General features: G+C 31.7%; 1 protein-coding gene across 1 annotated transcript; it reads left to right on the top strand.

Annotated features, from left to right (window-relative positions):
- The first annotated feature begins 3918 nt into the window (after window positions 1–3918).
- On the top strand, window positions 3919–9054 carry LOC124370168 (immunoglobulin G-binding protein A-like). Its single transcript, XM_046828462.1, has 7 exons — window positions 3919–3978; window positions 5052–5212; window positions 5416–5463; window positions 5673–5720; window positions 5927–5974; window positions 6181–6228; window positions 8882–9054. The coding sequence occupies exons 2-7, from the start codon at window positions 5059–5061 to the stop codon at window positions 8947–8949; spliced, it is 414 nt and encodes a 137-aa protein (XP_046684418.1). The 5' UTR covers window positions 3919–3978; window positions 5052–5058; the 3' UTR covers window positions 8950–9054.
- Window positions 9055–17703: the final 8649 nt, after the last annotated feature.

Genomic DNA, 17703 nt, shown 5'->3' with positions numbered 1-17703 from the left:
ATCATATATTTGATCATTTATATTCTTAAATGGCTACATTTAACAGTTTTCAACTCAAGGTCAGTGTTTATACTACTAGAAATCGCCAGAAGATGTTTGGTAGATATAATTTAGGAAATAATACTAAAATGAAACTGTAAAAACTTTAGCAAATATGTATTCACAATACGAAGTAAGGCCGAGAAGTTCAAGATTTTGTGTATTAAATTCGGATTCGATTCTTTCTGTACACTATGGGTATAGACGGAATGAAAAACAGCTCAAAACACAAGTATTGAAATAAAAATTATAAATGCAATTCATTGGTTAAGGAAAATACCTACGAAAAATAAATAGTGAAATTAAAACATATGCAAAGATAAAATCTTTTTACACCATTAACATTACTGTTCCAGTGTTTTTTGCTGTGATTAATTAGGATGAAAACTGCTTTGGGTAGCTAGAGATACTATGATTAGAAACTTGGAACTCCAAATAATAACAGTAATTCATATATGATAGTCTTGGTCCTCGTTTTAGCCTTCCGAACTTATTCTAGCTGATGTATTACGTACTGCATGCATGAATTCTGAAAACAAAAGCTTTGAATGATCTAAAGTAATTTATCTGTCCTTTGATGTTTTCATGGATATTAAGTAGTTTTTGTACGTACGTTTCACGTGTTTACCTAAATTTCTTCTTACCAATATTGCTTATTTACGTAAACACAAGTACTTACATGAACATGGGCTCTTTTTATGTAAATGCATACCCACACATACATTACATGTTGGTTTAATGAAATTAATTTTGTTTAGTTTTTTGTGTTGCTCAATATACTAACCAACTTAAAAGTTATTTAGTATGCATATATCCAACTTGATATCAACTTATTGTATATAGTGGTTTACACACATATGTATTAATTAAGATATTTCAATTGGGTATTATATTGTTTTACTTACTGCAGCTGCAAAATTAACATTGCTTATTTTTGACATAAATTAGTACTTACTTTAAATATATTCTATGCGTTATCTAAGTAACTGATAAAAGAAGGTACAAGGATAATCCCCTTGAACGTGAAATGGTGTTAAAAAGTTGGATTAAATGCATACCTAAACCTAATTTTCATGACCAAGTTTACTTAACATTTATTACATTTACAGAGGTAATAATATTCCATAAAGTTAGATAAACTGAACAATCAGCATTCATCCAGAGCAATAAAACAGCAAAATATTCTTTAAAAGCGTTGTATTATACATCTTTACTGATGGTACAGGAAACAATCGAATCCGTCTCATTTCCTATTCTGTTCCTTCGAGTTGGCTACTGGATGAAAGATGTTACAGTCTGATTCTGTTGTCATATAATATCGGCGCTACTACAGCAAAGTGTTTAGTTCCTTTGACATTTGTAAAAGGAAAGCAAAGAAGAAATATTACAAATTCTCTTTTTATAAACGACAATCCTCTTCTAAACCTGTAAGAGCCGTCTATAAAACTTAAATTGGAGGTCAACGGCTTAAAAATGAATTCCGAACCACCACCAATGGCCGGGCAGGCGGGCTGCTTGCACGCACAGGATCGCTCAACGGCCACCCACCCATCTATGTTGTGAAATATAACAGTACGTTTCGAGAATTGAAATCCACCCTCTTACTCAAGTTTTAAAAAAGTCTAACACTTATGGTCAAACTTGCAATGAAACTTAAAGTGGAAAGTGCGGCAATGAACTTGCCTACTATTATACAACATTAGTGGCACAATAATATCAGGTATTATGAAGCTAATACTATTCATTATAACATAATATAGTAAACATTATGTTAACAAAATAAAAAAGATAGACTGTTCATTTAGGCTGAGTTAAATATTATTCATATTATTATTTAAGATCAGAACTAAGAATGCGCACGCAGTTGTGGTACTTAATCTAGCTAAGGGGAATAGCTGTTGTCTTGAAATTGATTTATTGCAACTCCAAGCTTCCCACACACTGGGCATCGTGTGCTCCCATTGAATTACTTTTCCAAAAATACCCGTTTATTGGTAGTTATTACACTGCAATGTAACAGCTAAAGTTAGGTTATATGTACGTATGACGAAAAACGAATTTATAAAATTTCAAAGAATAAAATAGGTTACTCCTTACCCAAAAAATTGTTATAAAAATATAAATATATACGCAATAAGTTTATATTTCTACTGCATTTATTCCAAGTATAATGTAACACGTTTTATATAAGTTTTATTTTGATATTAATATTTCACAATAGTGCGACTACTTAAAAATATATTCCTTTTTTAGATATACTAGTTTTTGAAATGATTCAAACAACTTCTGATAAGACGCTTTACTGCAACCTAGAGTTTCAATATCTTAACATTTTTTGATAATTAGATTGTTATTTAAATTAGCGCCGTTTAGATTTAAACATTTGAAATTGGAGTTAAACGTTCTCAAACCGTCACATTTAATCTATTTGTAACCCAAATGTTAATTTTACAAAGAAGTTTCATGTAATAATCTTGTAAATAAATAATTAATTCCAAAAATGTTTAAAAATTACAAAGTACCTATTGTAGAAATTAAATCGTATTGCTCGAAACTTTACAGTGTAAAGTGTTTCTCGTGCGAATAAACATAAATGGATAAATAAAAAATGTTAAGAGACGTCCATGGGAAACATGGAATGTTATACGCACACCAAAAACTAATACGAAGTTATTTAAAACATTCACGAATAACATTGATTGTTCAATGAATAGTAATTCCTTCACTTCAGAATTGTATAAAATTGGTTAAAACTTTCTTAAGTGTTTTTATGAATACAAATTTGGTATTTCTGTAAATGCTCGATATATTTTCAAATATTATTCAAATACCACAAAGATGTTGAGAAGCAACGCTACTGGTACAATGTCTGAAATACAATCTTCAATACTGTAAGTACCCCATGATTTCAATAATAGAACATAAGTAATATAGTTGGGTTCATTTTATTTCTTCCCATATCCGCTAAATATTATTTATCCTCATATCCGCTACAAATTTATGAGAGCTTCCTGTTTACATGAAAAACCCCAAAGATGATGAGTTTTAGAGACATTATATATAAAAAAGGAAACCAATGAGGAATTTTTTTAAGATTTTCTAATCTCATAATTATGCGTAGCAAGTACTTTATATTATTCAATGTAATAAATCATACTGATGCAGTTTATACAAATTAATAGACCAAATACTAAGACAAGAGTCAATTACTGTTGCCATAAATATAAACTTTTTGATACATTTTCTTGATTGTGCCAACAAGGCAAACACAGCGTTTGGGTCGAAACTATAATTCACTCTAAACAGGGCTGATACACGTGCAAATCCAAGTAAATTGTTTGCGACACCTCGGGTAACGGTTACTTTCTTTATAATAATTTTGGGTTAATTATTAATAGTTAAGTTCAGTCTAATCAGTATTTTTCTGAAGTTATAGTAACCCAAAATACAACATATATGTACATGCATTGACTATTAAAAATATATGTAGACCTGTTTCAGTAATAAAAGTTTACTGGTGTAATAAGCACAGTAAGCGTTCTGCCTACATGAGCATCTTTATATTTTAATTGAGTGTATCTTTCTTACCACTGCACATTTCATAGCAATAAACCTTTGTATTAATTACTAATTGCTGTTTCAGAATAGGAAACGATATATTTGCTGTTTCACCTTTAAGTGGGCATTAAAAATAATGTTTCACTTATTAATCACATGATTGCAATTGAAAAAAAAAAACTGAACGAAATTGAACAACTTTTAGTAGTAATTATTATTTCAATAGCTTTTTAGTAGTAAGATATTTAAATAGAGAATAAATGATGATGAACTGCAGTAAATGGGACTTAGATAATTATGAACTACACAAACATGTGCAATCTTTGTATATAAAGCAGTGAAAATCAGACGTTCATTATCAACTACAGTCCCTGTTTTTGGGTAAGTTAATATAAGCTAACTTACCACTTTATTTTTAATAGTTGATACTGTAAACAGGGTGTACATTAATTACAACTACTAGTTTACCAGAAACTTATTTTTGGAGGGCTTACATTAAAAATGGACATCCTTACAGAATGATATATTCCTGTAAATGCTTATAAAGGGAAGTATATGGTTTTAGTGTTGAGGCGTTAGCCTAAAGTGCCTTAAACTATATGATTAATTAGATTTGTTTGCTTTATGCCTACATTTTCAACTAATCACATAATTAAGTTGTTTACAAATATTGTTTGAATAAATACAAGACTCAATTTAAAAATTATATATATATATATATATATGTATGTGTGTGTGTGTGTGTGTGTGTGTGTGTGTGTGTGTGTGTGTGTGTGTGTGTGTGTGTTTCAAACATCACTTAATAAGAAAAAGGTAAAAGCTTAATTTTTTCGATATATCTCGAACTGAGTGAATGCAAAAGTTAAAGTGAAGTTTTAGATATGTTACACACATAAAAATATGTTTCATGAATATCTAACAACATGACTATTTTCAATTTAGTATTCGTAGTTTCTAGATTAAACAATATTTCAGGTCTTGCATTTGTTGCATGATACAGGTCATCTGCTGCCATTCAAATTTTAAATTAGCACGCCAGAGCTTCAGATAGTTCTGAAGCGTACATAAATACAGCTTTTAAAACTGGACCAAAATAATTGGTGTTAGAAAAATATAAATTATACATATTGATTCCTTGTATATTTTTTAAGTTTATAGTAAAAATGTTAAAAGACATTTTAAAAAATGACCCACTTATTGCACCTTTATTATTACAAAAGAAAGATTTTTCATAATTATTTAAAAGTTATTTATGGGGTGATATGAGAGCCTTAACAAGCTCAGTGCATTTTCCAGCTCCAACTTCTCCCATTTTGAAATTATTGACGTATATCTCTGTGTCGCAATGAAACCATGATGTGGTATCTTGTGCTAGTCGTGAGCCTCATCAACCGCAGACCTGTTTCATCTGCTTTTACTCCAATTATGTTACGACATAGATCTGTCTGTTGCAGTGAAACCATGATGTGGTCTGTATTGCTATTCGTGACTCTCTGCATGGTCCTAATGGAGGTTATCCCATCCTCTCAACTACCAGCTGAGGATAATGAAATGTTCGCCTTCCAAAATGGACATTTAGGAGACGGGCCGCCTGGTAAAAGAGATGTGAGTTTTGGTAGGTACTCAAATTAGTAATATTAATACACACTAAGTACTTTATAATATGATGGCATAATTTAAACAATAATATACCCAGTGCAGAGCTAAATATCTCCTTAAAAATGTCTTGTTAAAAGAACTGAGCAAAAGTTTACGAAAGGTGCTGTTAGAGTATTAAATTTTCAGTTTTTGAGGATAATGATATGTTCGCTTTTCCAGATGGGCAATCAGGAGGCGGGCCACCTGGTAAAAGAGATGTGAGGTTTGGTAGGTATTAAAATTAGTAATATTAATACAAACTAAGTACTTTATAGTATGATAGCGTAATTTCAACAATAACATATACAGTGCAGAGCTAAATATATCCTTAACAATTGTCTTGGTAACAGAAATGAACTAAATTTTACGAAAAGACGCCATAAGAATATTAAATTTTCAGTTTCTGAGGATAATGATAATTATGTTCGCTTTTCCAGATGGGCAATCCGGAGACGGGCCACCTGGTAAAAGAGATGTGAGTTTTGGTAGGTACTCAAATTAGTAATATTACTACAGACTAAGTAGTTTCTACAATTATAGCATAAATTATACTATAATATAAATAGTGCAGAGGCTTATATCTTCTTAAAATTTTACTTATAAACAGAACTGAACTAAATTTTGCGAAAAAATCGCTGTAAGAATATTAAAATTCCGGTTTCTGAGGATAATGATATGTTCGCTTTTCCAGATGGGCAATCCGGAGACGGGCCACCTGGTAAAAGAGATGTGAGTTTTGGTAGGTACTCAAATTAGTAATATTACTACAGACTAAGTAGTTTCTACAATTATAGCATAAATTATACTATAATATAAATAGTGCAGAGGCTTATATCTTCTTAAAATTTTACTTATAAACAGAACTGAACTAAATTTTGCGAAAAAATCGCTGTAAGAATATTAAAATTCCGGTTTCTGAGGATAATGATATGTTCGCTTTTCCAGATGGGCAATCCGGAGACGGGCCACCTGGTAAAAGAGATGTGAGTGATGGTAAGTATTCAAAATATTAGTATTAATACAGACTAAGTACTTTATAATGCGATAGCATAATTTAAACCATAGTATATACGGTGGAGAGCTTAATATCCCCGCAAAAATTGACTTGTTAACAGAAGTGAGCTAAACGTTACGAAGAGGCGCTATAAAATTCTTATATTGCTTAGTCCTAATTAGATACTAAATTGAAGTATATTTTTTGTAAAATTTTTTAGCACTTGTAAGTCTATAATTCTTAAGAGGGAATGGGAACCTAGTTTACGATTACGTGATTGTCGGATAAACCTCATTCCTCAAGGTAAACGCATTACACCTATTCAGCTACGGTTAGTGTATGTTACGTTAGGTTATAGGTAATGATAGATTGGTTTTTGTTAGCTTACGTGTGATAACGTAATTTACACGTAGGTGATATTCACTGCTGATTTACCAGCGCTGATAAATCCATATCTTGTGATGTTAGCTTCTCACTTTTGGAAAATCGTAAAATAATTATCGTTTGATTTTTACTAATAGTTCCCTTCTTATATACATTTTTATTTCTATGTAAACATTTAAAAATATTCTTCGTATTATATTCTGATTTGAATATTGTTGAACATGGAATTTATTTGTTAAAATACTATTGTGTTATGTTTTTAATTCTTGGTTTGGCTCCTGTTTCTAGGTTTAATTAAATCAGTGTGTTAATGATAAAGAGTTCTAGGATCTCAACAATTAAAAAATGAACACTGGGTTTCCTGTTTTATTTAAACATAGAACTACTTGGAAGAGAATTGAGGCAGATTAATATAATTATAATATATTATATAACTGTATATATTATATTGAGAATCGCCTCGTATCGGCATTGAAAAATAAATGGCTGCGTAAATAGCGGATATTCATACGGTAGGCAGTTGAAAAGTAGGTTTTATCCAAAATAGTATAAAACTTGACATATGTAACTTAATTATTTATTTAAATTGTATTGTCAATTTTTTATATCTTACGTAACTCCTACTTATTATTACTTTAATTATATTTTTCTGGTAACACTAGCTTAATTCGTAAATTTTAAGGGAAATAAAAGCGATAAAAAATTTAAATAAATTAATAATTATTCTTGTCTGAAATTTTTGCCTTTTAAAATTTGTTATTAATTTAACATTTAAGTTCAAATGTTATAAAATATTTACATACCAAAATTAGTTTCATGTAATTATAAGTGCATGATGTAATGAATCTCTGTTAAAAATAGGAAAAAATTGTTTAATCAACAGTCGAGAACAGAAAATATCCTTAGTATCATTGCCCTCATTTGAACTAGTAGCACAAGATTGACCACGAGATGTCATAGTTCTAGGCCTATGGTGTATCTCTGTGCATTTTCTCATGTTCCATGTACTTTGTTACGTATAATCAAGATGAAACTTTTACAATTAGAACAATTTATTACCAATCGCAGTCAGACGCCAGTACATCCTCCGGAGTCTCGGCTGTGTTGGCCTAAAGCCACGGTACCCAACAAAATAGTATTACAGTAGCTCAAGACTGGCCTTATTGTATTTCAGCTCTAATCCAACTTATGCTTGTTTTTCTTGGCCTTGATACTTGTACTTTTTGAACAATACTGTATAATCACGGTGAAGTTTTATAGAAATAGTTAACGACAAGGGCAGACTTTTGCACGGAGAGGATTGTTGGCCTCCGTCATTAGAAGATTGTGCAGAAGACGTTAGTAACGTAACAGCTCAAGACTGGCCTTATTGTATTGCAGCTCTAATCTAACTTATGCTTGTTTTTTCTTAGCCTTGATAGTTGCACTTTGCGATCAATACTGTATAATCACGATGAAGCTTTATAGAAATAGTTAACGAAAAGGGCAGACTGTTGCACGGAGAGGATTGTTGGCCTCCGTCATTGTGCAGAAGACGTTAGTAACGTAACAGCTCATGACTGGCCTTATTGTATTGCAGCTCTAATCCAACTTATGCTTGTTTTTCTTAGACTTGATACTTGTACTTTTTGAACAATACTGTATAATCACGGTGAAGTTTTATAGAAATAGTTAACGACAAGGGCAGACCTTTGCACGGAGAGGATTGTTGGCCTCCGTCATTGTGCAGAAGACGTTAGTAACGTAACAGCTCAAGACTGGCCTTATTGTATTGCAGCTCTAATCCAACGTATGGTTGTTTGTTCTTAGCCTTGATACTTGTATTTTGTGAAAAATACTGTATAATCACGGTGAAAATTTATAGAAATAAATAACGACGAGGGCATACTATTGCACGGAGAGGATTGCTGGCCTCCGTCATTGTGCAGAAGACGTTAGTACTGTAGCAGCTCAAGACTGCCCTTATTGTATTGCAGCTCTAATCTAACTTATGCTTGTTTTTTCTTAGCCTATATACTTGTACTTTGCGATCAATACTGTATAATAACGATGAAGTTTTATAGAAATAGTTAACGAAAAGGGCAGACTGTTGCACGGAGAGGACTGCTGGCCTCCGTCATTGTGCAGAAGACGTTAGTACTGTAACAGCTCAAGACTGGCCTTATTGTATTGCAGCACTAATCCAACTTATGCTTGTTTGTTCTTAGCCTTGATACTTGTAATTTGTCAAAAATACTGTATAATGACGATTATCTTTTATATAAATAGTTAACGACAAGGGCAGACTGTTGCACGGAAAGGATTGTTGGCCTCGAGCATTTTGCTTACGACGTTAGAACTGTAGCAGCTCAAGATTGGCCTTGAATCGCACCACTAAGCCCACGTTCTGCTTGTGTGTAACTTTGCCTTAGTCTATAAACTTTGTGAATAATTCTGTTTAAGAATTGCTAGTTATTTTTTCCTTGTATTGATCATAGATGTAATATTTTATACTATTATGATAATGGAGACGTTTTTTAGTCACCTTGCAATCCTGAATGTTTTTTCAATAATTTCTTCATTATCTCTGTACAATATATACGAGGAAGACCAGTATCTAAGTAATCTTATAGCCTGGCTATACTTATGTTAATACATTGTGGGAGTCGAAGCTAATTGTGAACGCCTCAAAGGTACTATCGCACGAAACACCGCCAGCTCATGGCACAATATTAATTATTCGTGATTGATCACATTGGTAGCAAACAGTGCTAGGTTTTTTATCAGTACTCAAATAACATTCCTGGTAAGCAAACGAGGGTACTACCACAAAGGTGTGCAATGGAATATTATATTGCCAGTAACTTCCAACATTAAGCACAATATATTATAATATATTTCTACTCTGATTTTAAAAGTGGCATTACAATATCACATGATAGTACACAGTTTGTTGAAATGCAAATAACAAGCAAAAATATTCGCTCTGCTAAATCCGTACTATTGACCTGCACTTATATCAAACGCAGTGACGCAGTTATGATTGGAAAAGCAGGATTTATGTGAGTGTTGAGTTTAGCTCCACTTTACCTTTCTCATATGTGCAGCAACTGAAATCAACCGTCTTCCACACAAGCAAATCTTACTTGAAATCAAATCTTCTAAACAGTACACAGCTATGGTGAGAAGGATGATTCAGTGAGGCTGTGAATGTTAGGTGTTAAACCGATGCGGGGATTTCCTTTTAATGTTTTTTTATCGCCGAATATTTTTGGATTGCTTTCGAGGAGCATGACTCGAGATTTAAGAAGTCTGCAACAGCATCAGATTTTAGACGCTGCACTAAGAAGAAGGTGAACTCGAGCTAAAGTCAACATACGTATTGACTCAGTCCTTCCCATCTTATCTGCGTTATTAAGATTCAGTAGCTCCACCGTGCTTTTGGATCGTGTCAGTCAACATCATAGTGCTTTTAGTTGTGCACCTGATGAGACATGAGTATATAGGGTGCGTAATGAAAATAATGACCATTATCTGGAAAATACATCATTTAATCATCCGATTGATAAAAATGGTAAAATACTTCAAAATAGTCTCCTCATGCATCAATAAACCTGCGTAGACAATTCTGCCACGCTTGGAAGCACCCTGGAACTCCTTCACTGGAACGCCTCTCAGTACTCTTATAACTTCAGCTTGGAGGTTTCCCACTGAATCCCAGTGCTTTCCCATCAGCTCTCTCTTCAGTCGGTGGAACAAAACAAAATCACACATAGCTATGTCAGGGCTGTAAGTAGATTGGGGCACCATGGAGGTCTTGTTCTTGGTAGGGTAGTTGGCAACTACGAATGCTATGTGGCTGGGGACATTTTCGTGGTGGAGCTTGAAGATGACTTTAATATCAGGCCGGACGTGGGCGATCTTGCATTTCAGTCTCAAGCACCTCCAGACAAAGGACTGCGTTGACAGTTTTTCCTTGCGGTACAAACTCAAAATGGAAGATTTCTCAAACGTCAAAGAAGACTAACAGCATTATTTTGATACGAGACATGTTCATGTGAACTTTTTGGGGTTCGGGAGAGGATTGTATGTTATTCTCCAAAACGACTTATTTTATTTCGTCATGAAACTGAAATTTCATTATTATCATTTAAAAAGAGGAATTTTAATATTTAAATTTAGTATTAGAATCTAATTATGCATTTCTAATATTGCATAATTTAAATTTGCCCATTATTATCTCTTGTACTGTGAAAGAGAGCTCTGGCGTGGATTTCTGTAACTAATAGAATGAGTTACAGATTTCAAGAACAAATTTAGGTCACAACTGTTTGGTATTGTTTTTAATTTTTGAAATATATCAATCAAACCAAAAATAATCATTTTTTATATCTTAAATAAACATTAACGAGTAATGTGAACTGATTACGAATTTTTTGCTTACTAGCAACGCTAGAAAGATTGTTGTAAAACACAAATTATAAAATGCCTCTAATAACAATATATACATGTTTTCTTTTTATTACGCGAAAAATTCAAATATCTATTGCTGTTTATTCAATACGAAATATTGTAAACTGATTCTCCCTGTACTCTTTGGGTACTAAGAGGATTATACATAGCACCTAACACGAATTAGTAGCTTTTACACAATACTTAAAAATACAGTGTATTAACTATATTTAATTTGTACTTATGTTAGCGCTACATATAAACTACTAATAATCGCTAAAACTACGATGTAAACTGTTTTGTATAGCGAGAAATAGCAAGTAAAAACTATGATTAAAATTAAATTAAAGTTACTCATCCTTGTAAGTCCTGGTCCTGGTCCTGCTTCTGGCCAATCATCGTGTACCTGGTGCTACTTCCACGACTAGCTGTGAGTTGAAAATTTGAAAAATGCAGCGCCATAAAACTTTAGACTTATTTTAAAACATTCAATAATAAATGCTATTTTGTTTCCAAGGATATAAAATAATATTGTACTGAAACTGCTGCTTACGTTTTAGCTTACGTTAGTGCTGACGTCACAACTACTAATAACGCTAAACTTTTGTTGTATGATTACCCCAACACATAAATTTTAGAGGCACAAATGGGTAAATAAAACTGAACTATAAAGATTCTTATAAGTTTCCCCCTCTCTTATAAATGTGTAACATTATTTTTGTTTGGATGCAATATCCAGGGAAACTTTACGACATGACATCTGTTACTATTTCTAATTATTCTACAATACGCGACACGACATGACATTTGGAAACTTCATTTCCGAATTTAAAAAAAAGGATAAAACTGAATACAAAAATTTAAAACATCATTTTAAAATTTAACCAATCACCAAATCCCTCTATGAGGCCTGGGGCGAGTTGTAATATTATACAATCAAATTAATGTAAACAAACCGGGTTGAGTTTCTTTTTAAGTGAAGTTATCTTTAAATTTGAAATATTTTTAATTCCAAATTCTTAGGAATACATAGTTATCCCAATTAGGTTCTGTAAAATAATATTACGTTTACATAAATAATCAAATTTATAATTTATTATTTTCGTAAATGGTAAAAAAGATAGCGCCACATAAAAATATTGTTGATCCTTACACGGTTAAGCTTTTTAAATCTATCAAAAAACAATTTCCACCTCTTGTATGGTTAATAAAGTTCTTAACTTAAAATATAAATCTCCCAATTGATATTAAATATTTCTATGTTTCCATGAAGTCATTGGTAGACATTTAATTTTGTTCCTGCAACCTGTTAGGCCCAAAGAAGCTCTTAATGTTTCATCTAGAAGTTAGGCGTCAACCTCTTTATAAGATACATAGCAATACATGCTGTTTCTACATAAATATTTTTCTTATATATTTTCTTACTTACATCAAACCGCCTTCTTTCTAACGTATTTTCATGGAATAAATATTGAAATTTTAGTAAACTTTGCATGCTAAATAATAAAATCGGTGATCGACTATATCATGTTACACTGTTTCAATTACATATAAAAAAGCATTATAGGGTAGTTTATAAAAGAATAATATACTATAACTTTTAACTTTAATAATTAGTTACTGAATCGTAAACCAGAACTCTCTCCTGTCGAGAGTTTAATAAATAACTTTCTTATTGGACTCCATTATTACTTTCATAAATTAAAAATTTACGAATTAAATAATTTTATAATATTCTTTTCAGGACAGGACTATAATACCTGCACCTTCTCATCTATTGGGTACACGCTAAAGAAATATTACTAGAATGTGCCTGGTAGACATCTTCTACTGTCTTGGTAGTATTTGTTTACCGACTCAGCTATACTACGTAAAGCTTCAAAGTTTGAGTTCCGAATCGGACGTGCTATTTACTAACAATAGTCTCAATATACACGGGTGCTAGTTATGAATGGAAATTGTGTTATTCTGAGTCAAGCGTGTTTATAACTAAACTATTGAAGTATTTTTATAGTAATATTTTATATTTTATAAATATTATGTTATATTTATATTTTCATATTTTTTTATAAATACGTTGAATGCTTGATTTAAGTATTACAAATAAAATAACTTAATGGATGTAGTTTCTTAATAAAGAGAGATAATGAATTTGGTGAAAGCCTTTACGTCCTGTGCAGATATGATCAAATGCCTCTTTAAGCACAAAATCGACTATATAAATATATATAAAACAGTTATAGCTTTCATTTTATCAGTCATATACAGGAGTTAATAATTTCAAACAAATCACGGTAAAATATTTGAAAATTAAACGAAATATTATTAAACTTGTCTTTACAATATTATATATATCAAATAAATGCTTATTTTAAATAACTCAAGAAAATATTATTTTCCGTCCCTAAGTAATTATATAATTGCAGTTTAAATTTACAGTGAACAGTCAAACAGTTTCTATTTAGTTTCAACTCTTTTTAAATTAGTAGAGTTTTTACAATGAGGAAGATCATCTTGATCAACAAATAACTTTCGTATATTTTGTGAGCTAAGAAGAACATGAGATTTATGTTTTCAAATCCTTTCAGTACTATAAGGGTGCAGAATGAATCAGTTTACAATCAGTTTCGTCACATCCACCATACTATATAATATCCGTTCAAACATATCTCATAAATAGTGTAAATATACTTGGAGTACTATTTACTTAAATATGTCTTAGAGATATCACTCATAATAATAACATTTAATAGCAGTGGAATATTGAACATGACTTCAATTAAACGAATGCTAGTTGACTTAGGAATAAAATCCATATCTTAATAACATTTAATTGTTTACACTCAATAAAATAATAACTATATGTTACAGATTTGAGTACGAATGTGGTCTGTAATTGTTGATTTAACCAATTAGTTTCTAAAATCATCACCAGAGCTCTGAAGTTAACCTTCACAGACATTCAGAATTAAATTTATTTTCCTCTATTTGTTTCCTGTCACAGAACAAACAATTATTTTTTATTTTTTAACACATCTTTTAGTTATTAAACATTTAGTTTCGGAAACAGTACAGCTTTATTAAAATTATTTATCTTTAAAACATTCCTTTTTTAAATAAATATAAAACGTAACTGAGAGTAACTTTGTTACTATTATTTAAGAATAAAACAGATGATAATTATTTTAATAAATGATTTTAATCGGAACAGAACTACTCTATAAGTTATTTATTATGTTAAGAATTACTCAATAATCAATACGTACAATGCTGCTAAATTACTTAACAAACAGCATGAATTAGTAAGTCTCTCATAAAGAGGTTGACGCTTAACTTCTAGTCGAAACGGTGTGAGCTTCTTTGGGCCTAACAGGTTGCAGGAACCAAATTAAATGTCTACCAATGACTTCATGGAAACATAGAAATATTTAATATCAATTGGGAGATTTATATTTTAAGTTAAGAACTTTATTAACCATACAAGAGGTGGAAATTGTTTTTTGATAGATTTAAAAAGCTTAACCGTGTAAGGATCAACAATATTTTTATGTGGCGCTATCTTTTTTACCATTTACGAAAATAATAAATTATAAATTTGATTATTTATGTAAACGTAATATTATTTTACAGAACCTAATTGGGATAACTATGTATTCCTAAGAATTTGGAATTAAAAATATTTCAAATTTAAAGATAACTTCACTTAAAAAGAAACTCAACCCGGTTTGTTTACATTAATTTGATTGTATAATATTACAACTCGCCCCAGGCCTCATAGAGGGATTTGGTGATTGGTTAAATTTTAAAATGATGTTTTAAATTTTTGTATTCAGTTTTATCCTTTTTTTTAAATTCGGAAATGAAGTTTCCAAATGTCATGTCGTGTCGCGTATTGTAGAATAATTAGAAATAGTAACAGATGTCATGTCGTAAAGTTTCCCTGGATATTGCATCCAAACAAAAATAATGTTACACATTTATAAGAGAGGGGGAAACTTATAAGAATCTTTATAGTTAAGTTTTATTTACCCATTTGTGCCTCTAAAATTTATGTGTTGGGGTAATCATACAACAAAAGTTTAGCGTTATTAGTAGTTGTGACGTCAGCACTAACGTAAGCTAAAACGTAAGCAGCAGTTTCAGTACAATATTATTTTATATCCTTGGAAACAAAATAGCATTTATTATTGAATGTTTTAAAATAAGTCTAAAGTTTTATGGCGCTGCATTTTTCAAATTTTCAACTCACAGCTAGTCGTGGAAGTAGCACCAGGTACACGATGATTGGCCAGAAGCAGGACCAGGACCAGGACTTACAAGGATGAGTAACTTTAATTTAATTTTAATCATAGTTTTTACTTGCTATTTCTCGCTATACAAAACAGTTTACATCGTAGTTTTAGCGATTATTAGTAGTTTATATGTAGCGCTAACATAAGTACAAATTAAATATAGTTAATACACTGTATTTTTAAGTATTGTGTAAAAGCTACTAATTCGTGTTAGGTGCTATGTATAATCCTCTTAGTACCCAAAGAGTACAGGGAGAATCAGTTTACAATATTTCGTATTGAATAAACAGCAATAGATATTTGAATTTTTCGCGTAATAAAAAGAAAACATGTATATATTGTTATTAGAGGCATTTTATAATTTGTGTTTTACAACAATCTTTCTAGCGTTGCTAGTAAGCAAAAAATTCGTAATCAGTTCACATTACTCGTTAATGTTTATTTAAGATATAAAAAATGATTATTTTTGGTTTGATTGATATATTTCAAAAATTAAAAACAATACCAAACAGTTGTGACCTAAATTTGTTCTTGAAATCTGTAACTCATTCTATTAGTTACAGAAATCCACGCCAGAGCTCTCTTTCACAGTACAAGAGATAATAATGGGCAAATTTAAATTATGCAATATTAGAAATGCATAATTAGATTCTAATACTAAATTTAAATATTAAAATTCCTCTTTTTAAATGATAATAATGAAGTTTCAGTTTCATGACGAAATAAAATAAGTCGTTTTGGAGAATAACATACAATCCTCTCCCGAACCCCAAAAAGTTCACATGAACATGTCTCGTATCAAAATAATGCTGTTAGTCTTCTTTGACGTTTGAGAAATCTTCCATTTTGAGTTTGTACCGCAAGGAAAAACTGTCAACGCAGTCCTTTGTCTGGAGGTGCTTGAGACTGAAATGCAAGATCGCCCACGTCCGGCCTGATATTAAAGTCATCTTTAAGCTCCACCACGAAAATGTCCCCAGCCACATAGCATTCGTAGTTGCCAACTACCCTACCAAGAACAAGACCTCCATGGTGCCCCAATCTACTTACAGCCCTGACATAGCTATGTGTGATTTTGTTTTATTCCACCGACTGAAGAGAGAGCTGATGGGAAAGCACTGGGATTCAGTGGGAAACCTCCAAGCTGAAGTTATAAGAGTACTGAGAGGCGTTCCAGTGAAGGAGTTCCAGGGTGCTTCCAAGCGTGGCAGAATTGTCTACGCAGGTTTATTGATGCATGAGGAGACTATTTTGAAGTATTTTACCATTTTTATCAATCGGATGATTAAATGATGTATTTTCCAGATAATGGTCATTATTTTCATTACGCACCCTATATACTCATGTCTCATCAGGTGCACAACTAAAAGCACTATGATGTTGACTGACACGATCCAAAAGCACGGTGGAGCTACTGAATCTTAATAACGCAGATAAGATGGGAAGGACTGAGTCAATACGTATGTTGACTTTAGCTCGAGTTCACCTTCTTCTTAGTGCAGCGTCTAAAATCTGATGCTGTTGCAGACTTCTTAAATCTCGAGTCATGCTCCTCGAAAGCAATCCAAAAATATTCGGCGATAAAAAAACATTAAAAGGAAATCCCCGCATCGGTTTAACACCTAACATTCACAGCCTCACTGAATCATCCTTCTCACCATAGCTGTGTACTGTTTAGAAGATTTGATTTCAAGTAAGATTTGCTTGTGTGGAAGACGGTTGATTTCAGTTGCTGCACATATGAGAAAGGTAAAGTGGAGCTAAACTCAACACTCACATAAATCCTGCTTTTCCAATCATAACTGCGTCACTGCGTTTGATATAAGTGCAGGTCAATAGTACGGATTTAGCAGAGCGAATATTTTTGCTTGTTATTTGCATTTCAACAAACTGTGTACTATCATGTGATATTGTAATGCCACTTTTAAAATCAGAGTAGAAATATATTATAATATATTGTGCTTAATGTTGGAAGTTACTGGCAATATAAGATTCCATTGCACACCTTTGTGGTAGTACCCTCGTTTGCTTACCAGAAATGTTATTTGAGTACTGATAAAAAACCTAGCATGAGGTTTATACATAGGCAAAATGAATTATATTATGGTGCTGTCCAAACATTGAATTAGACTAAGCGTCATAGAAGCCTAATACTATGTAAGCTCACACGATTTCTCTTTAAGGTCACCGTGAATGTTAACATTTCTTTCCTGTACGATTGTTTGTTTATCTGTCCACAGGATAAATCGAAAATGAAACAAGCTATATAGAGTTAAAGTATTGGCATGCAAACTCAGCGATTCCCATTACATAACACGTAACAAATTTGAAGAATAATATAAAATACTTTTGATAATTTCTCATTTC

This window comes from Homalodisca vitripennis, unplaced genomic scaffold (genome assembly GCF_021130785.1).
Source record: "Homalodisca vitripennis isolate AUS2020 unplaced genomic scaffold, UT_GWSS_2.1 ScUCBcl_14;HRSCAF=501, whole genome shotgun sequence".
Lineage (NCBI taxonomy): Eukaryota > Metazoa > Arthropoda > Insecta > Hemiptera > Cicadellidae > Homalodisca > Homalodisca vitripennis.
The sequence above is the reverse complement of the archived record's forward strand: the minus strand, read 5'-3'. Positions and strand labels throughout refer to the sequence as shown.